Source organism: Plasmodium inui (genome assembly GCF_000524495.1).
Source record: "Plasmodium inui San Antonio 1 unplaced genomic scaffold supercont1.18, whole genome shotgun sequence".
NCBI classification, from domain to species: domain Eukaryota; phylum Apicomplexa; class Aconoidasida; order Haemosporida; family Plasmodiidae; genus Plasmodium; species Plasmodium inui.
This window is the reverse complement of record NW_008481852.1, coordinates 185,008-206,303: the sequence shown is the minus strand read 5'-3', so window position 1 is coordinate 206,303 and position 21,296 is coordinate 185,008. Positions and strand designations below refer to the sequence as shown.

General features: G+C 47.7%; 5 protein-coding genes across 5 annotated transcripts; 3 read left to right on the top strand and 2 right to left on the bottom strand.

Moving 5' to 3' along the window:
• Positions 1-639: 639 nt before the first annotated feature.
• On the top strand, positions 640-3,063 carry C922_03909 (hypothetical protein; the record flags this gene model as incomplete). Its single annotated transcript, XM_008819496.1, has 1 exon — positions 640-3,063. The coding sequence occupies one exon, from the start codon at positions 640-642 to the stop codon at positions 3,061-3,063; it is 2,424 nt and encodes an 807-aa protein (XP_008817718.1).
• A 904-nt stretch (positions 3,064-3,967) lies between these two features.
• On the top strand, positions 3,968-4,716 carry C922_03908 (hypothetical protein; the record flags this gene model as incomplete). The annotated part of the gene is made up of 2 exons (XM_008819495.1): positions 3,968-4,167; positions 4,350-4,716. 2 exons carry the CDS (start codon positions 3,968-3,970, stop codon positions 4,714-4,716), a joined length of 567 nt encoding a protein of 188 aa, XP_008817717.1.
• A 630-nt stretch (positions 4,717-5,346) lies between these two features.
• On the bottom strand, positions 5,347-7,798 carry C922_03907 (hypothetical protein; the record flags this gene model as incomplete). Its single annotated transcript, XM_008819494.1, has 5 exons — positions 5,347-5,470; positions 5,862-6,930; positions 7,045-7,224; positions 7,352-7,414; positions 7,546-7,798. The coding sequence occupies 5 exons, from the start codon at positions 7,796-7,798 to the stop codon at positions 5,347-5,349; spliced, it is 1,689 nt and encodes a 562-aa protein (XP_008817716.1).
• A 2,013-nt stretch (positions 7,799-9,811) lies between these two features.
• Positions 9,812-13,371, top strand: C922_03906 (valyl-tRNA synthetase; the record flags this gene model as incomplete). Its single annotated transcript, XM_008819493.1, has 2 exons — positions 9,812-10,391; positions 10,577-13,371. The coding sequence occupies 2 exons, from the start codon at positions 9,812-9,814 to the stop codon at positions 13,369-13,371; spliced, it is 3,375 nt and encodes a 1,124-aa protein (XP_008817715.1).
• Positions 13,372-14,000: 629 nt separating this feature from the next.
• On the bottom strand, positions 14,001-17,531 carry C922_03905 (hypothetical protein; the record flags this gene model as incomplete). The annotated part of the gene is made up of 5 exons (XM_008819492.1): positions 14,001-15,557; positions 15,738-15,983; positions 16,228-16,324; positions 16,475-17,153; positions 17,249-17,531. 5 exons carry the CDS (start codon positions 17,529-17,531, stop codon positions 14,001-14,003), a joined length of 2,862 nt encoding a protein of 953 aa, XP_008817714.1.
• Positions 17,532-21,296: the final 3,765 nt, after the last annotated feature.

The following is a 21,296-nucleotide window of genomic DNA, read 5'->3' as shown; positions in this document are numbered from 1 at the left end:
GCATAACATACACAATGTGGTGTTCATTCGTTTCTACTCCCCAAATGGAAAAAGAACACATATAATTACCCCCATGTAAGTGTAAATCGTAGCTGAAAACAGAATTGTCATCCACCGTCTGGCGCGCATAACTGCATACGTATGTGCGTGCATTTTTATAAAGAGTATTTTTTTTTTTTTTGTCATCCTTCCTAATTGTTTGTTCCCAGGCGAATAAAAACTCGCTTTATTGTACATCGAATGATCTCCTCACTGGAGATTCATTACCCTTCAAGTATCTTATCCCGTGCGGACGGACGATATGCAGCTGCATGGGCAGAATTCCTCCCTTCTGTAATTTTACTGTATTTTTTGTACTATCATTTATTTTTTTTCTTTTTTTTGTGCTCCCTGCGTCTTCGGGGGGAAATTCCCAGATTGATTTTCACGGACATAGTGGTGGGCACCTCGCGTAAGTGGCGAATTCTCCGTTCTGTGAGCTCGGTTGCTTGGCCAGGTGGATGCTATGTGCTATGCGCACATGTACGCATCTACGGATGTTCGTACGTATGCACATCAACCCCCCTGCACTCACGAACGCGTTAACCCTGGAGAGATGCGCTTCCCTTGGGATGGCAAAAGAGAAGCAATAAGAAAAAAATGAAGATGCTCAAGCTGAACTACTACCATGGAGAGATATTCGAAAAGTACAAAATCAACACCGTGCTGTTGGCACTGGTAGACAAGCACAAGCTGCAAAATGAAAGCATCGACTTTAACGAACTGAGCAACAGGAAGAACAACTACAGCATAATGGCCCTCTTGGGCAGCCAAATCAAGAATTTTAACGACGATGTATACAAAGACATCGACACGAATGATATCATCTTAGCTCTCTCCAAGTTGAAACAAATCGATGAACAAATCACAATAAACGAAAGCCACAACAAAGACTACATTTTGGAGATGGCAGAGCAGATGTACTATGAGTACTCCCAGAAGGGACTCATCAACAATGAAAATTCTTTCCATTTAAAGGACAAGGAAAACTTCATGAGCGTGAACTTGCAACTGATGAATGAAATTAACGCAGGGATTAGGAGTTACCAGAACAAGATCCCCTATTTGCGTTCCTATAGGGAAGAAAAATATCAGACGGGGGATGCTTTACTTCCTGTCGGGGGAGCTCCACACCATAATGGGGACGCTGATAATTACAACATCTCTGGGTTGATTGAAAGGGAGGATTATTACAGCGTGAAGGAAAATGAACATGCGGATGATAGAGGGAGAAACCTGTTGGGTAAAAATACCTACCCGGGTAGGAAGAACAGCCAAGTCTTTGCGAACAGGACTGACGAGCACGACCCGGTGGATGAATTGGGGCCAAACGAGGATGACAGGCCTGTGGGCGTCGTCCGTGGCGGCAATGCCACAGAATATGGAGCCGAAAAGGGCCTCTGCAATGCCGGTGGTAATGGGAAGATCAACCTGTATCAGTACCGAAAGGAGGCGACGAACAGCACCCACTGCAACAGCGTTGAAAATGTGAATGGCCCCAGCGGGGCAAGCAGGCGGAGCAGCCTGAACTTTCTTGGCGAAGAGGACGGTGACCGTACCCATATGATCGGGGTTGACCATGTTAGCGGTATTAATGATGACCGTGGTGAGCTCCTAGGAGAACGCAGCGCGAGGAACAGCAGCAACAATCGAAGGAGAAGCAGCCTCAGCAACGCGACGCGTTATCACCAGGGGGAACAGGATCTGCTCAGAGACCCAGCGAAAGGAGCCTATTTGAAGAGGGAGATGGGACTGGCGAGACTATCTGGGCCTACCGACCAAGCCAGAAAAACAGCGCAATACGAACGAGAGGAAGAAGACAATAGTTTGACCGAAAATAACCGCAGGAATAGTGCCCTCAGCAATGCCCAAGATTTAGGCCTAGCGATGGAGAATGAGACAACAACACACAGGAGGAGAAGTTTTTACGATGCGGACCATGCCAATAGAGTCAACTCCAACATGTGGGGCCACCGGAATACGAGGGCCCATGCAAGTGGAAGCGGCAAAGGGAGATTTGAAAAAAATGGCGATCTTCTACGCAAGGAGGATTTAAACTACTATGGAACCGAGTCGAAGCGAGCCATGAGTAATATTAACAACATTATGGGTGCATACCACGCTGGGGGGAATAATATGCCTAGGGCGAAATTAACTGCGCATGGCAATATTTTCACCAAAAAGGGCCTTAACAATAATGTCCGAAATGGGAGCAATGCCCCAAACAGCGTCCTCGAAAATATTGACAAGGCTGAACAAGAAATCGTGAACAACCATTTGAAGAATTCGCTAACACAGAACGAATACGTCGCGCGCAGGATGAGTTCCATCTTGCTAAATCCAACCATGCCACAGAAGGAAATCTTTAGCAACAGAGTTGTTCCCCCGTATGACCAGCATGGAAAGCATGGAAAGCATGGCAAGATGTGCCAGCAAAGTGTAACAAAATTTTCTCCGAGGAATCCATCGAATGGTAATAACTACACAGGGGATCTTTCTTTGCACAAATACAGCGCAGTCGGTCAGAGAAAGAATTACACCGCCGATACGAACAACAACAGTAGCTTCATCGTAAGTAACAGCGTCAACAAGAATAACACGTCTGAAGAGGACTCCATCATTCACGTGATTGGAGGAAGGGGAGGAGCGGACCATGAGAATAAACAGTTCCTTGTGAGACCTAGAAATAGCCTCTTCATGAGGGAGAGAAACATGCACTTCAACTCTGTGGAGCGAAATAACGGCTCTAACACGCCGCTAATAAATATGGACAGTGTGAGTAACTTCTCGCGCAACGTTCCGAAATCGATTGAATCGAATTTAAACATGTACACAAATAAACACTCACGGGCGCTGGACATAAATGACCTGAACAGCAATGCCAGTCGAAACTACGTGAATAGTTCGAACAGCTTCAAAAGCGACTTCACAGCGATGCGGGAGAACTACGTCAAGATGATGGATCGTTCCAAGTCGCTCACGTCGCAGATTTATCGGACGCCCGTTGCGCAGCGGTACATGTAGGGTGGGGGAGTGGGAGTGGGTGGAAGAAACTTTCCCCTTTTTTACTTCCTCCCCATTCAGCTCCGCTAACCGTGGTGCCGTCCTGGCTGAGGGCCACCGCAAAGGGCAAAACCCTTTTGCGCCTTGAGCGAGGTGACGCGCGTTTGTGCACACTCATTTGAGAACAGTTCTGTGCGCCCTTTTTTTTGCGCCTTTTTTTTTGTTTTTTTTTTTGTTTTTTTTTTTCTTCGAAAGGCTCCGCAGCAGAAAAAGGTGTAAGATGCGGACGCCATTTGGACAGCACACGAACAAACGACAACGGCGAAAAGACGTCAAAATGCGTCACCGACTCGCGGCGTTTGTCTTAGTGGAAAATTCTGCACAACTGCTGATTTGGCTTTTTTTTTCCCTCCGGGCGATTTTCTGCCCATTTGTTGGAAGTCCAGGGGGGACAACTAGCCAAATGGAGGCGTCCCCTTTAATTTGCCCCCCAAAAATATGAACGTTCATAAAAAAAAAGCAAAAAATATATTGCCAGCAAGATGATTTTGCAGAATTTGTTAGCTTGGCTAGCCAAAATGGAAGCCCAAAAAAAAAAAAAAAAAAAAAAATGGGAATGGTAAATGGCTTACTCCTAGGGGATAAGAAAAAATGCGGAGTTCTTTTAGCGACCACCACAAAGACAGTTGTTGAGGAGATCCTTAAGTAGTCCCTATTTTTGCTCAATTTATTACGCCTTTTATTTTATTCTATTTTGTTCTGTTCTGTTTATTTATTTTTTCCTGCTTTGCAAAGGAGAAACGTGCGAAGCGTTAGGCTGCCACTCGTAGCGAAGAAAAGAGGCACAGGTTTGGCTCCCTTTGGGAAAGCCCACAAGGCACCGATATATTCACACAAACCTTGCGCCACCTCGCTCGGGTTAACAATGCTGAACTCCGATTTTGGGAAGCCCCAAGATGACGTGGAAGTGTATGAGTACACAGACATCCCAATGCACGTATCCTTGCCCACCTACGTTTATAAATTTAAGCCATGGAACAACGACACGCGTTATTTATACCCCCCCGAGAAGATGCAGAGAGAGATAGACGACCTAAACTTGCTAATGAAGTCGATGGTTCCAAGGTCATAATTTATTTCCCTAAATTGTTTCGCGTTCGTAGAGGGGAGCATAACCCTCGGCGAAGCGGTGTGCAAGCTCCTACGTACGCTATGTATGTGTATGTACATATATGTATATATTCATATGTACATATATGTATATAGACATATATATGCACCCTCGACATTTGCCCTCTCCCCCGCAGGACTTCCACCCTGTTCATGTCAACCATTTCATGCACCCTGATGTTCCTAAGCTTCTGTGGACTCATCATATTCTTTCACTTCAAGAAGGACGTGGACACTTCCTTTATATTCGCATGCACCTTTTTAGCGTCCTTTGTCCACTACTTCATAAGCATAGTGTTCAGGTATTTAATAACCAAGTCTGTGATTATGTCCGTGGAGTCTAGGATAAAGGAACTAAACGAGAAGTACGAAACCGAGAAAATCTATTTTAAGTTAATTAATTTAAGTAACTGTGGATTGAAGTATTTAAAATTTCACTGGCGTGGAAAGAACACTGAGCACTATGCGCTGCGCGTTGTGTACAAATACTGCGTAATAATATGAGTCAGGGAAAGGTGCGTGGAGGGAGGGAGGAAAAAATAAAGCATACAAAATGAATGAAGTTTGGCAATTTTTCGCCCCACTCCTCCGTGACGATGCTCCACCTTCCGCGTGTTTAAATTGCACACGCGGAAGCACAATGGGAAGAAAAGAAAAGAATGAGAAAAAAAGGCAGGAAAAAAAATGAGAGAAAAAAATTTAAGCAACTGGGAAAGGTTACCCACTTTGCTAATCCCATTTCTGTCAACTCTGTCCATTTTTTTCACTCTCTCCATTTTTCTCCTTTGCCATTTTCCACTTTCTCCATTTTTTCACGTTGACCATTTTTCCCCCTTTTAAACAAACGGGTCACAGTAAAAAATGTCATTTTTCGAAGCTGCGCACACCGCTTGGGCGAAATGGCTGAGGGGGGCGCCACGTGGGGGAGGTGCAGACAGCGATGCAGCGGTGTTACGCGTCACCCCCCGCGTGTTCCTCATGCCGCCATTTGCTTCTTCACACAGGGAGCGAGTTCTTTTGGAGACAAAATGAACGTTGTCTCCTTTTAAACTGTGTAGTGTTGGATACTGCAACTGTTGTGCCACATCTTGTTGGCATGCCATGCCACACACAAGTACGTCACCCAAAAACGCTTTACCCATTCTCACTCTCGGAGGGAGACCAGGCCCGAAGCCCCTTTTTCATACTGTTGTAGCTTTTCCTTTTCATTATGCTTTGAATTTCTTTCGCGTTTGAATCTCTGGACGATTTTCGGGTACTGATAAGGGAGTGGGGGAATGGGAAAGGATTTATCTCGCAAAACGGTCGTTGCGCCAACGGAGCGGAACGAAAAAAAAAGGGGGGAAACAAAAGAGGGAGGCATAAACAAATGACAATGGGGGGAACACCCCCCAACCCCTCTCTTCTTTTGGATTTTCAATGTGAGAAGTGGAAGAATAAAAAAAAAAAATGAAGGATTGCCTAGATGAGGTGACGTGAATGCTTTTTCTGTTGGACTCGTAAACTACTTCGCGTCGGGGCGGCATGGACGTAGCAGCGCAGCAGAGTAGCAGCCTAACGCTGTAACGGCGCAATGCGGTACGACGTAGCTCAAAGGGGACCGGCTGGCGGACGCCCGCAAACCGCTCAAACTAAAGCTTAATTTCTACCTGTCGTGGTCAAATTCTTTCACGGAGCCCCTGCCATTTCTGCCATTCACCGTGTCCAACTCTTTTCGATGCTTATGCTTTACTGTTCCTGAGGACGAAGGTGAAAGGGAGACAGACGAACTGCTTCTTCCATCCGATTGCGTTGCACTGACACTTCTCCGGGGGCGTACATGCTTACCTCGCCCTCCCCTTGTTGCATACCCCCTCTCGATTTTACTTCTGCTTCTGCTGCTGCTGGATGCAGTGCTTGACTTGGCGTCGGAGGGCGTCGCGCTCCATTGTCTTCTGCGTTTTCTGTGAAACCTCCTTATGTCCGGGCTTCGATCCCTATTTCGGCTTCGCCCCCTACTTCGGCTTCGATCCCTATCTCGATGCCTCTCCCTGTTTCGATACTTTTCCCTTGCCCTGCTTCTATCCCTTTCTCGGCTTCTATCCCTTCCTCGACTTCTATCCCTTTCTCGACTTCTATCCCTTTCTCGACTTCTATCCCTTTCTCGACTTATGTCCCTTCCTCGGCTTCTATCCCTGCCTCTGCCCCTCTCCCTGTCGAGGCTTCTCCCCCGATCTCGCCTTTTCCTCCTTTCTCTGTGCCTGTCACTGCTTCGCTCACTACTAGAACTATGTACATCTACACTTGACATATGTTTATGATTTTTTTTTCTCCTTTTTTTATATTCCTCCGTTGACTCATCCGAAGAGGAGTCCTCAATACAGCTAGGGCCGTCCGGCTCCTCCTCGTCTTCACCATTGGACGTGTCTTCATCACTGTGATGCTTTCCCCTCTTAACATATATTTTACTTTTCCTCCTTTTGTAATTTTCCAGTTTCTCTAATTCGGTGCTGGACTGGGACCATTCGGGAGTAGAACCTCTAGTTGGTTTCTTCCTCCTCTTGTTGTGGATGTGGTCACTGTGCCTGGGCGAGTCGCCATCGATCTGTTTGTTCGGATCCGGCGACCTACCCCTTAGGTGCTGGGATCTACCCCCTAGATCCTGCGACCTTCCGTTTGGGTCACCGGTTTTTCCGCTGGTGTTTTCCACTGGGGGGGGGTCTTTCCGGTTTGCATTTCCTGCAAGTGTGGGATGGAAGAAGAGCTTATCAGGAGAGAAGCGGTAACACCTGAGCGGTACACACCTGAGTCGAAGCGTCGCCTCAGCAGATTCTTCAATTTTGCCTCACGTACCTGTGTATATGGTCTTCAAATTATGAATGTCCTTCTGCAGGAGCTCATTCTCCCTTATGACTTGTTCCATTTCGATTCTTTTCGTTTCCATTTGGGATTCCAGAATTTGCACCTCATTCTGCTCGTTCGAAATGAGAAGTTCCAGTAGCTCTTGGACGAAGACTTCGCTCTTTTTGTTCCCTGCGAAGGGGGGACAGTAGAGGGGAGGATATAGAACAGGGGTCACTTCTATCGTTACTCCGTTGATGTTAGATTTTTATGACGAGCGGGATTAACTTGGCTTCATTTCTCCATCCCTGCGCCTTACCGATGAAGCCGGTAAGATTTATTTTCAGCCTCTTCGAGTTTAGGAAGTTTTCGCTCTCGTCGTCTGTCGAGGGGGGGAATGGGTTAGCAAATGGGTAGCATGCAGAATGAGCCAGGAAATAGGTAGCATTCACAGGTTGACGCCTCTAATAGACGCTTCTAATCCGTGATGCCGCGTTGGAGGGGGAGTCTTACCGATGCCCTCCTGGTCGAGCCTCAACTGAGAGACACAGTACTCATACAGTATGTCGTCCTCAAAGCCTAAAATCTCGATGAGCCTTTTGTGAATCCATTTTCCTACGACGTCCAAGTTGATCTTGGTGAGGTCTATCTTTTGGTTGTAAATCTCAGGCCAGGTCATTTTTTCCATTAGCTTTTTTTCCTTATCCCCAAAATAGGGCGTCTGCTCCGTGTTGGTGCCTTTGTAGAATCCTCCCCCACCCCTCATTGTTCCTTTCTCAATGTGGCTGTATGCAGCAATGTGGGTACGGACCTGTATTGATTTTGCGACGTCTAATCGCTTCGATCCATCAGCACCCCTCTTTTTTAAGTCCACCGTTTATGCGCCGCTAAGCTTGTTACTTATGGTGAACTAATCAAGCGACGTCTCTTGGCGGTCACGATGGGGGGGGAGGTAAAAATCTGATTCTCCCGCTTGGGAAAATCCTACGTACTTCACACACCGGGGTTTTCTTCCTGCTGCCCCGCTTGCCACGTATAATCCTGTGGGTACAGATATATATGCCCTGACATACGCATATGAAAAAGTCAGATGGAGAAACTCTCAGGTAGGACTGGAGGATCTCCACCCTCTGCATTTGGAAAGGCCTTCTGCGAATCTCCCTTAATAGGGAAACGTAACTGATACAGCTTGGCGGGGGTTATCTCAGGAAGCTGCACGAGGGGGGAAGTTCACATTGTGGGGTTTTCTTCCACTCGTTTTATACCATAAGGCCCTCCTCTTTATGTGTACATATATGGCATCTGCTGCTTCTTCTGTTTCTGCTTTTTCTGCTATTTGTGCTATTTCTTCTTTATTTTTTTTTTTATTTATTTTTTCTTATTTCCTAATCTAGCGAGTCTCTCCCCCCCCCTTTGGGGTGACGAATGACGTTAATTCGCCAGCCAAGAGGAAAAGAAGAAGAGAATAAAAAAGTAGGCAGGTATGTATACTCCCCCGGAGATGTTCCCCTGAACGACGTTTCCAACTGCTTCTCTAATCACGCATCCCACATGCTTATACAACGAACAGGAGGAGAAACAGTTTTCATATTTTGTGTCACTGGCGGGGATGTAGCTCTACCTGTTTTTTTTTTCTTTCCCCCGTTTCTATGCGTAAAAAAAAAAAAAACGCTGAACCCGATAAACAGGATAAACATGATAAAAGCGGGAACGGCGACAAATGCATATGTCAGAGTAGGCGCACCACGTTTCGCTCTTCTATACGTATCGCGCGCCATGTGTTTGGCAACTACTCATAATTGGGGGGAATGCTGAATGGGGCAATCTGCTCGGAGAGGCTACCCAACCCCCACGGTTCCTCCTCCACCGTCGCAGTGAGAGGAACGAAAAAAAAGGCGAGAAGGAGATCTAACAAGGTACAATGTAGTCGTGCTTCCCTTCCCCATCGTCAACTGAGCAGCCAAACAGCAGAAGAAAAGCCAATGTAGCCATACACGCATGTACATTTAGGGAAAGAACAAAACGATCGGACCAACAACCTGATTGGTCTTATCTCCCGAAGGCCGTCTGGAAACTGTGTGTGAGAAGGGGGCGAGCGGGGTTGGTAGGCCTCGCCATATTCCCCTTTGAAAACGTCCTCCCATGTGATGCTTTTTCTTCCCCATCAGCATACACACCCCGGCTGAAGGGAAGGGCGAAAAAAGGAAAAACCATATATTTGCAGTTGGCAGAAATTCGCCAAGGGGCAGAGGTTGTGAGTCGTGTCGCGATTAAAATGCTTCTCTGGGGGAGGGCTATTTTATGGAGACGTGAAGAGGGTACCACCTACGGCATCCACCGCCACTTCGCTTCTGTCCCCACGATGAAAGCACTGCTACCCCACTTGTGCATTGTGCACCTGTGCCTGACCCCTTCTTTCCCGGTGGAAGGGCACACCCGAGGGGGACTGCCAACTGGAGCGAACCTGTCTCTACAGGGTGGAGAAATACGCCCCCCTGTCCATCGGGTGGTGGCTAATCGTGTCTTGAGAATTAAGTACGTAACAACACAACCTAGCTATTGTAGACGGTCAAGCGAATGCCCCCCTGTTGTCACGTGTGATGACTCCACCACAAGTGAGCGAAGGAGTAAAAGGGGAAGACCCCCTCACCGGGGTCCACTCCACTTTGTTGAAGGCATCTCTGTCGCGGTGTCTCCCCTTTCACGAGAACTCGGTGTTGCAACCGCAGGAGGAAGAAGAAGAAGAAAAAAAAAAAAATTTTCACCTCTCTACCCAACAATGGAAGAGGAGAAGCCCTTATCATCCCTACGTTTATCACCACACCATGTGCTACACTCCCTGACCATCTGCAAAAAGAAATCCATATTTGGAACAGTCACCCCAAGTGGAGGTGAAGAAAAGACGAGGAACCTACTGGAAGAGCTCTACCAGAAGGGAGAAGTATCGAGGATGACTTCTTTTCCAAAATATGGCTTTTTTAAAAACACAGACGGGTTGCTACATTTAGAAAAAATATACACCATAGCGAGAAGAGGGAGGTGGAAGAGTACCACCCCCCCCTGGAGTTCCCTACTGCAGGAAGATCAATTGGAGAAGTACATTAACCAAATAGAGGACCTTAACGGATTATACAGCGAAGAACTGACGGCCAGGCTGTATGCCATGAAGAAGACAGAAGAGAAGCGATATCTAGATCGGTTTAGTCCCTCCCAGTATGCCAACTCATGTATTTTTTTATTTCCTCCACCGAACTTGTCAGGAGAGTTACACGCGGGGCACTACTTTAACTTCTTTCAGCTCCACGTCCTCTTACTCTTCAGTAGGCACATCTGGTCTAGGTTCTCCCTGGGGTTGTACGGTAAGGTTACTGAGGGGCAGGAGCGGCGGCATCTCCATATGATTTTCGCTTAACCAGCCTTGCCGAGTCCACTCCATATGATTTTCGTTTAACCAGCCTTGCCTAGTCCACTCCATATGAGCTTCTCTTAACCACCCTTGCCGTATTCTCTCCATATGCTTTTCCCATAATCACCCCTCCCCCAGGCGCAGACCACGGAGGACTCAGCGCTCACGCCGCGTTCTCCAGAGTGGCCAACCCAGAGTGGACCAGAGAAAAGTACCTTTGCGAAATAAAGCAGTGGCAGGAAAAGCTAAAGGAGAAGATCCTCACGTGCATGCAAAAAATGAATATCGTAGTGGACAGGAGCCGCTTCTGCGCCACCATGGATGGAAATATGAAGAATATTGTCACGGCGGCTTTCCACTCACTGTATAGGAACAACTTCATCGTGAAGAAACTCTACCCTGTGTATTATTGCCCCCGATTGGGAACCATCGTTTCCAAGCTGGACGTAGAATTCAGGGAGGCGCTCCGGCCCAGATGGAGGGTAACACTACGCCTGGTGGATGGTGAGGAAGAATCACACATAGGCACGTCGAGTGACTCCCCCCATGGGGATACCAGCCTTCCGGGGAAGAAATCAGAAGACACACTGGGGGAACTGCCCCGCTGTATGGATCCAAACAATTCCCAGCAAACGAATGAGGTGAAGTTTTTCCCACAAAGCTCCCACCATTTTTTCTACATAAAAGATACGCATGACGTGCCACCTGAAGATACTCCATCCCAGTGCATCCATGTCGAATTGGCCAACCTGGAAGAGTTAAAAAGAGTAGTAGGTATTTTGCACTTCTCTCCAAAGAGGGAGAAGCACTATAGGGGCAAGTACGCCTTACTGCCCCTCCTAAACAAGGGGGTACCTCTCATTTGTGCTAACGAGCGGAACGTTCTGCCCCTACTGGGAAGTAGGAAGATGGAGAATGGAACTCTGCATGAAATGGGCCACGGTGAAAGCGCTGGAGATGTATTCATCCCGCTGTTTTCCAAAAAGGAGGATTATAATCACTATGCGGATGGGACAAGTTACACTGCCCAATCAGACACATCACATTGCGCCAAACGAGAGAAACATACCGTGCTTAAAGAGACGAAAAAGTGTCAAGCGGAGCAGGGACTTCTCCGTCTCGTGGAACACCTCCTGCAGAGCGGCCTAGCCAAAGAGGTAACCCCACAGGAGACTCAACTGAAGAGTGCCTTTTATAAGGATAATGAATGTGTACTTACTCTGGCTGAACAGTGGTGCCTCCACTATGACAGGCTTAGCAAGATATTTTTTGATGGCCCCCATGGAGGGGAAAAAGGAAACTACAGAATAATCCCTTCCAAGTATCGTGACTACTTCACAGGGGTAGTTCCCCCCCCCGTTGAGTGGACGTTAAGCAGGCAGGTCCCCTACGGGCACCGAGTGCCTCTATTTAAGTATGAGCCTCCCGAGGGGGTCTGCCCCTCCTCCCAAAAGGGTGTCTCCCCCTCCTGCTATGTGTACGGAAACGACGTGGACGAAGCTTACAAGAGTTTATCCCAATCGGAGCTATTCCAACATAGCCAAGTAAGGAGGGAGCTTCTAAAACAGGAGGAGGACGTATTAGACAGCTGGTTTTCGTCCTCCCTGTACCCGTTACACTGCATCAAGCAGTTGGGGGTTGATCTGCCTCACTTCCTGCGGGTCAGGAAATGCCTGGTGGATTTCCTCCTCACAGGGAAGGACATCCTGCAGCCGTGGGTGGTGCGAAGCTTCGTTCTGCTGCACTATGTGATGGGGCGTCTGGGGGAGGACGAACACGCTGAGAAGAGCCGCCCGAAGAGCGGCCCAAACAGTGACCAAAACAGCTGCCCCAACAAGCGCATCGATTGTTTACCCCCTCCCCTCGTGGGCACCGTCAAGTTCCACGGCATCTTAAAGGACCAAGCGGGCCGAAAAATCAGCAAAAGCGAAACGAACGCAACTTACTACGACAGCCTCGTGCGGGAAGCAAACGTAGACCAAGTGAGACTCTCCTTCTGTTTTATCCAAAGGGATACGGAGGATGTCCACCTAAGTGAGAACATCAATCGGAAGAGCAGAAAATTGTTGACAAAGTTATGGAGCATCGCAAAGTATATCAAAGAGAAGTGCCCCCCCCAGTCGTACGAGCAAATTGATACATCCTCCTGGTCCAACCCTAACCTGATGATACTTACCCATTTGGAGAAGAGCCCCCATAAGAGGATCTCCAGCATCGGCACCTTTCGCAGCTACCTCCACATGGTGAATTCGGTTCTCTGCGAGATGAAAGATTATAACGTGGGGAGGGCCATCAACATCATTTTCAATTTTGTGATGAATATTTTTTCCAAGTTTTATTTGACTCTCCATTCGAGTGGCCACTTCAGCGATGGAGAGGACGAAGGGGTTGGCATGGTTAGCAACTTCCTTCTCGTTTATATCTTCAGGGGGATCCTAAAAATCCTTTTCCCCTTCGTTCCACACATAGCAGAAGTGCTCTTCATTAGGCTTTTTCCAAGGGAGAAAATAGACAGAGTTCAAAAATGGCAATCACTCCATGTATCCACCCCGCTATCCAGCAACTACGATTTGATGAAAAATGAAATGCTTCCCCAATTTGAGGATAAGTCTCCCCTTGATAAGTCATTTGACGCCTTTATGCAGATATACACTCTCCTAGCGAAGTACAAAAAGGGGAAGAAATACTACTCCCACCAGGGATGCACCTTCCATGTCTATCTCAAGCAGAATCATGAAGATGCAGTGCCAATCAAATACTTCAAAAATGAAGAAGCCTTTTTGGGGAAATCCCTCGGAGTGAATGTCCGATTTTCACTTGCTCGTAAACCTGGGCTGGAGGGCTACTCCTCCCCTTCTCACCCGCCTACCACATGGCAAATAATCCATGACGGCCCATCCTTCACCATTACACTTGGGGGGGGATCGCCCTAGGCGCCCAGAGGAGTTCCTCCTGGCCTGTTGACGTGCTGACATGCTTCCCTGCTGACGCGCCTTTTTTTCGTCCAAGTGCCTTCGTCCCATCTCTGAGCAGCAACTTAATTACACTTTTTAATTCCGTGCGTGGTTTGCGTTAGCGGTTTCCGTTCGCATCCCTTAAAAATGAGATGCTATGGAAGCGTGTAAGGGGGTAAAAAAAAAGAAAAAAACAAAAAAAGACATAAAATACCCGCAAGGTGAGGGCGAAGTAAGCGCAAAGTAAGCGCAAAGTAAGGGCGAAGTAAGGGCAAAACAAGCGCAGAGTAAACGCTGAGTAAACGAAAAATAAGACGCAGGGGCAAACAAATGGTACACCGGGACGGAAGCAGCGAGGCGTGCGTGGTCAAACTGATACGTAAAAAAAGTTGGCGAAACGAGCAGACAGAATGGCAGCAAGAAGAAGAAGAAAAAAAAGAAGGGATAAAATGAAGCAAAAATGATGATTTTTTTATTTTTCTCTTCCATCTTTGAGGTAAATCATTTTTACAGGGCCGTGCTTAAGAGCGAATGGGGGAGGGGTTGATCAAATCAGTTGAGCCCTTTTGCAATGGCTGGGCCGCTACCCACCGCGATGGGGGAGCTCCTCACTGTATGCTCTTCAGGTAGCCATGCTTGATACCGCTGATCTGCGACCCGTTGTAAGGATACTGTCTCCACTCCGGGTGGTAATCGTTAATGTACTTCTTGACGTAATTTTCAAACGTCTCGAAGAAAAGTTTCTCAAATATCTTGTTCTCCCACTTGACGTTTATAATTCTGTTGTTTTTGTCTCGTATCACCCAGACTGAGTTTAACTTGTTCATCTCGATGTTGCGGTAGGCCGTCCCGCCGCTCTCACTTATCCGTTTGATGGTTCCTGTGGGTTTTTTAAACGGCACGTCGTCGTTTTCTTCGTCATCGTCATCATCTTCGTCGTCATCATCATCGTCCGTGTCGTCTTCCGCGCCGCTTTTCAGCAAATCCCCCTTGGTTGTCTCATTCTGTGCCTCTTCATGCACATCGTCCGGCTTGTCATTTGGCAATTCCCTTCCTTCCTCGTCCTCCTTTTTTTCATCACCTAGCTTGTTCTCATCCTTGTCATAATACTTTTCTTTTTTTTCTTTCTTCTTCTTCTTTTTTCTTTTTACCCTCGTATCTTGGTCTCTCGCGCTGTGTGCTCGTGCGCGATCGTCCGGGTGGCTGTCCTGTTTGTCATCACGATTACCATCACGTTTGTGATCACCTCTCCCTTCATGTTGCCCATCCCATTTCCTACGCGCTCCACCGATGGACGGCGCACTTCCATCACCACTGCGTTCACTCCCCTTGGGGGTCTCTCCACTGCAGGAATTACTCCCCCCTTTCTCGTCAATGCACGAACCGGAGCTGGCAGTCACCAGGGTGTAGTCACTCCTGCTGCTGACCGAATTGATCGATGATTTATTTTGCTCATTCTGTTCACTTCCTACATTGAGATCCACGTCAGGGGTCCTCCTGTAGAAGCTATCGTAAGCACTCTTTTTTTCTTTCCTCTTCATAGCTTCGAACTCGTTACTTAGACTTCCTTTTGCCCCTCCCGGTGGAATCCCATCGGGCGCACCCGATACACTCTCGCAAACGATCTGCACTGTTTCATTCATCTGTAAGTGTTCATCCTTCATCGCACCGTCTTCATTTTCCATCTCCTTTCGAAGCACATCCAGTGGGGACGCCTTCCCGGTAGCGGTACCTGTAGTGGTGTCCGTAGGGTGCACTGATGACCCGCCAGAGGCTCCATACTTTAACGTCTCTTCCAATTTGTCACGACTCCCATGGGGGGTTCTTCCTTCCTTCCCCTTGGGGCTGCCCCCTCTTAGTTTATCCTTTTCCATTTCTATTCCTTTTACGTCTTGGAAGATGTTCCCACTGGGTAGGGACCTCTCATAACTGTAGTCAAATGATCTGCACTTATCCTTCGATACGGGACTAAAGTGACAGGTCGCCTTTTCTATTTTCTTTGTGTCACTTGTGTCGTTTGCTCCTTTGAATGCTTCGTCGATGTTCTCCATCGTCTTCATCTTGCTGTTTTTTTTTTTTTTGTTTATTTTGATTTCTGCCAGGTCCAGGATGTGGCCCAGCCGGTTGGTGCTCATAAGGGAGGTGTAATCCATCATTTGATATGCCTATGAGGGAGAATAAAAATGGGGAGAGGGATCATCGATGGAACGGGGGGGAGGGGCTATCATCAAAGTTGCACATTCTGGGGTAGGGTTCGACAGCACGGGGTAATCACCCCGCAATGGGTACAGAGGGAAGCGCTACACAATCAGTGCAGTAGCACTACATAATCGCTCCTCGCCCACCTGCACGATGGAGTCCCGCACGAGATGCTCCAGCACGGACTCCTCGTCGATGCTCTTCCTCGTGCTGATTTTGGCGATTTCATGCAAATTCAGGTGCATCCTGGCTCCGATCTGCAGCAGCCGAGTGCACACGCGCATGGTTCGTATGCAGTCTTCTCGGATGAGGAGCTTGTTACGGATTTTCTCTGCGTCCTTGTCTGGGTCGAATGTGAAGATGACCTCCAGCACCTCGTCGTCGAAGGGGACCTATCAGGTTAAGCGGCGAGGTGGGTAGGCGATGTGAAGCTTAGTTTCTACGCGGTGATGTGAAGCTTCGTAGTTACGAGGCGATATCAAACTTCATAATTACGCGGCGTGGTGAATCGTCGTGATGGAGCAACACGAATCGGGTCCAAGCAATCACCTGCGCCCTATACGCTTGACCCGCACGCACCCGCGTAACACGTTGTGACGAAGCGGGAACACGTCTATGTCTCCCCCATGGGCTCACCTTTGTCTGGGGCCAGTCAAACCAAACCAAGTCAATTTCCGCCACGTCCATTATGTGCGGCATGATGAGTCCGTGGTCTATGGGGATGAGGCTGTACCTGCGGTGGGAAGTAGACGCGCCGGATAGACGCGGAAATGTGACGCGGTGGAAATGGACGCTCCAAATAGAGGCGCCGAATAGGCACACCAAATAGACACACCAAATAGCCGCGCCAAACAGACGCGGCAAACAAATGCTTCGCGCGCACCTGGATGGCTTCTTATCAATCGTGACGATCCGCTTGAGCATGTCCTCATCACTCGTGCCCAGGCTGCGGTTGTTCCGATAAAGAAACTGGTTGCACGAATCCTTTAGGCTCTTCAAAGGGGACACCAAAATGTTGCCATCGTTCCGATCCAAGTTCATCACCCGTATGTCCAAAATGGCAATCTTGTGAATGTCCCTAATGCTAAACTGTTTGTAGTCGTAGTTTCCGACGCTCTCTCTGGAATCGACGAATTCTTGTAACGACCCACATTTCCACTTCATATTATTCTCGTGGTCGACATATTTGAGCTTGCTCTTATTGTTAAAGTTTGGATTGCAAGCTTCTACCATGATGGTACAGGGAACGCTACTAAAATTGTTGTAGCTGTTGTCAAGTATGTAGGCAGCAATCTCTCTGCTGGCTCCTTCTCCAGATAGAACTCCAGACCGAAATCCTTCCTGATACATTTTCCCTTCATACCCTCTAGGGTTAAATGGGGCAAATGCTTCTTCATCCAAAGGCTTAAAAACAGAGCATACCTTCTTCTTGCTGTTGAATAGAAGGTAGGTTCCTCCTGTCCCATCCATAGTTAGCTTAGGAGAAATGTTTTTTTTAAAAGCTAATTTTATATCGTGTAGAATATTTTCAAAGAAAGGAGGGTAACTCTTTTGATCTATGACTCTTATGGATGCATTAGGGTTTGTATCCTTTATGGCCCAATTTAACCTTTTTTTTTTTTTTTTTTTTTTTTTTTTTTTTCATTTCGACTTGTACTTTCCAGATAGGTACTTATGATTCTATAGTTTGGCAATTTGATTCCCTTGTAAAATATTAGGATGTCATTTACCTTGACATCTCTGGGTAGATTTAACTTCTTTATCAGGAGTCGCTTCAACATTTGCACGTCGTAGAAGGGGAATATAAGCAGGCTGATGTGCCTGTTCCCGTTTATTTCATAAAACAGGGTGCTGATCACATCGTTTTCGTCATTTACTCGAAGGGCATTGTGTGTGCTGAAGTACATCTGCTGCGACATCGCCAGGCTGTTGCTCCCCATGATGTAGCGCGGAGAAGACAGTTACGAGGGGAGGAGATGTGCGAATGAGGCATTTACAGGGGAAACAGCTGCGCGGAGGAGGCAACCGCGGTTAAAAAAGAAAACTGTGAAAGCCAGAATGGACCAGATGTGTGTCTCCCAAGCAGGATGCGACGTGTGTGGCGTAGCGTACCAACGGGGAAAACCGTCACTCGATGCAGATCGTCAGGGTAGCTGCTCGCATACGCTCCTTGATGGCATACACTCTTTCATCACATGCGCTCGTTGCTCTTGTACGCGCGTTACACCTGTTACACTCGCGGCAAACAGAAAACGGGGACTCATGGGGGGACCCAAATCGCAGTGGGTTGCGTGCACATGAATCTTCGCGCGGGTGACCGACGTGTGTGTGGGTGCGGGGGGCGCGCTCCCTCGAGGAGGGACACGCGCGGTTAGTGAAGCGCCGTTAAAAGGGGGAGGTCTTAACGGTTAGCAGCGTTAAAAAGGGGCAGTCTTAACAGTTAGCAGCGTTGACACAATGCCGGGCCAACACACACCCGATCCGCAACACAGTCACGCGTGCACCCGCCAGCTTCCATACCACGCTCGCTTCCTTTCAAGCCCCTCCCTTGCAACATTCACACCGACTGCATAGTCAGAAGCGAGTAGGGGTGGAGGTTCGAGTGCAGGTACGTGTAGGCAGACAAAAAAGCAGCGCTTTTTCGGAGTGTACTCCTCCCCTTCAGTACCCTCTACACCGATGCTCCTCTTCGCTATGCAGATCGGGTATATTTCCTGGGGAAGGGGCACCGAAGCAGCGGCGTGGGGGAAGCGGCAGAGTAAGGCACTTTTACGGTCATACCCGCACCATACTTATATGCGCGTTGGCTTCCACGCAAAGGTACACGTGTGCACTCACGATGGACTCTCCCCCCTGTGGCGGCCCCATCACAGTATTCCCTACAAAGCGAACACGCTCGGGGGATACATCTGCGTGGCGCGAATATAGTCACGAACTGATCTGTCGAAGCATCGATGAAGTGAGTAGGTAGGCAGCTAAGCAGCTAAGCCTATGAACAAATGTACAGATGTACCCTTCGGGAACAATACTGCACGCGCTCCGGAAGGATTTTCGTAAAAGGGGGCAACATTAATGGAGCACATAACATATGCACAACGACAAAACAAAACAAAAGGAAGCGAAGCGAGGTGAAGCAAAACGAATTCAAGCAAAACGAAACAAGTGACTGTGTGGAAGTAGCACATGGGCCGAAATCACTACGTGCGTGTAATTAATCACGCCAAATGATTGCATACATAACGCCCCTACCTGGGGTGAAGTGGTGTAGTAAATCCAGAGGTGTATGTAGGGGGGCGAGATTAATTCCACTGGGAAGAAAGGGGCGAGGCGGGAAGCATATACACCACGCTGCGGCGAAAAGGGAGCGCTCCACAAGAAGCCACATTCGTATGGCACATTTGCCTCCGCGCGAAACGCACGGGTGAATAACCAAATGAACCTAGCAGAAGGAAGAAGTGCGTAACAATCGCAAGGGGGGCAGGATGCAAAAATGCGCCAACAGTTTTGTACACGAATAGATGGCCTTTTTTTTTTTTTTTTTAAATCAGTCGTGTAGTGTACCCGTAGTGTATGTATGCATGTATGTGTTTAAGAGGCATATAATACTTCCCCCCCTCGTGAAATCGCATTTGCCCGCGTCTGCTTAAGCACACTACTGCTATGTACATGCAAAAATGGGACTTCACACTTGGGGGTACAAATACATGTATACTTCATATATATGTACATATATTTCCATACCCCCCATGTGGCAGCTTCTTCAAATGTTCCTGGCACTTCCCCTTTTCCGCCGAACAGGGCTACCGCACGACGCATGAAGCGGTTGACAACGCGTATTCGCGCCCCATATGTGTGATGCCTCTACGGCCGCAAAAGAATGCAACAGTTACTGTGCGACACGCGAAGGGGTAACCACGCAGGATTTATATCTTCTATAAAATTGAAGCAGACTTTGTTCATTCAGCGAAGTGGCTGAAGTGGCGGAAGTGGTAGAAATGCAAATGGCCTTTTTCATACAGTCGCTCATTTTTGCACCAAACTAGCTGCATTTGTTTTTACGTTGTCTGTTTCTTTCGACTTCTTTCCGTTTCTTTCCGTTTCTTTCCGTTTCTTTCCGCTTCTTTTCGTTTCTTTCCGTTTCTTTCCACTTCTTTCCGCTTCTTTCCGCTTCTTTTCGTTTCTTTCCGTTTCTTTCCACTTCTTTCCGCTTCTTTCCACTTCTTTCCGCTTCTTTTCGTTTCTTTTTTTTCTTTCTTTTTTGCAAAGGTGTTTCACATTTCTTACACCCTAGACGATTAGATCGTTACGCCAAAATGATGACGCTCCCGCACACTCCACGCGGCTTAAATTGACGCAAAAAAAAAAAAAAAAGGGCAAACAAAAGAACAACCCGGAAAGAAGTACATACAAAGGAACAGCTTAATGGCTCATGTACCCCATACAACATTTCACGTCTGGCACATTTTTGGCGATCTTGCTTACACCATGCCGACGTGTCCTTATGGCCTTCCGGTGGAAAATTCCCTTTACATGCTCTGAATGCCACTCCACCGTGTCATTTCCCTATTTTCCACCGAGCTAGCCATTTTTTTGTTTTTTTGTTTTTTTTTTTAATCCGCTCGGCTAGTTTTTCCCCATTTTTTGGGTGATCAATTTTAGGCAGATGGCACCCATGTGAGCATGTTCCTTGGCATGTCCTATGGTTTCCCTCGTTATGTTTCCTAAAGTTCAATCGTGGCTCATTCGCACGAGTGTATTTTGTTTTCCGCGACCCCTTCCACTTGGAAAGAAAACTTGTCATACCTCCATGCATACTCGCGTGTGACCATATGAGTCTTTGCCCCCATGTAATGGGGTGCACACTTATGTGGATCTCCTTCGGTCATGCATGCCCCCTTTTTTTTTTTTTCTTTACAACTTGTTTGCAAAATGAGAAGTGGTGACGCGCTAAAAGGATATTCGCGGGAGGAAGCCACGGAAGCATAGGCGTGTTAACTTCCCTCCCAAAGTGGGGATACCCTCATCGTAAGAACGTTTTGGAACCACGCTTGATGGGCTATATGTGAACTTCCAAAGAGGGGAAAAGAAAGGGAACATCTCCTTTCGGGGGTTAGGAAAGATAACCACCATGAAATGGAAACCCAGTAGGCTAATACAAAATTGACTGGTATGGTTTAGTTCCATTTCCGAACGTGCATGCAGGGAGCATTGGAAAGGGAGGATTGTCAAAATGGCGTTGCCGATAAGGTGACGATTTGTGTACTTCCACTGGAGAAGATGATTTTTCTCAAAATTGGGGAAGCCCACCGTGTTGCATGAACAGATAAGAGCCTTCCCCTCCTCGATAGGCAGTTGTAGCAGTGCTTAATTCACAGCATGGAAAGTAAGCCTTTCGGGAAGGGTCAATATTGCCGCATTCCTTTCGCGCATGCAGGAGGGGGGGATGTGGATGTTACCGCACAGGAGTGAATAGTGCCAAGTGGTGGGTTGTAACATGAGGAGTTGCAGCGGAAGGGGGTTGTGACCCAAAAGAGGTTTCCTCATCGCCTGGTGGATATGTGTTTCCAAGGGATAAAAAAAAAACACCCTTCGGGAGCGTGCAGGGAGCGCCTTTATTGTTTTTTTTTTTTTTCACGCACACAACTTGTATCATTAAAATATTGCTTTCCCTCTAGGTCGATCACCTCCATTTGGTTTCCGCAAAC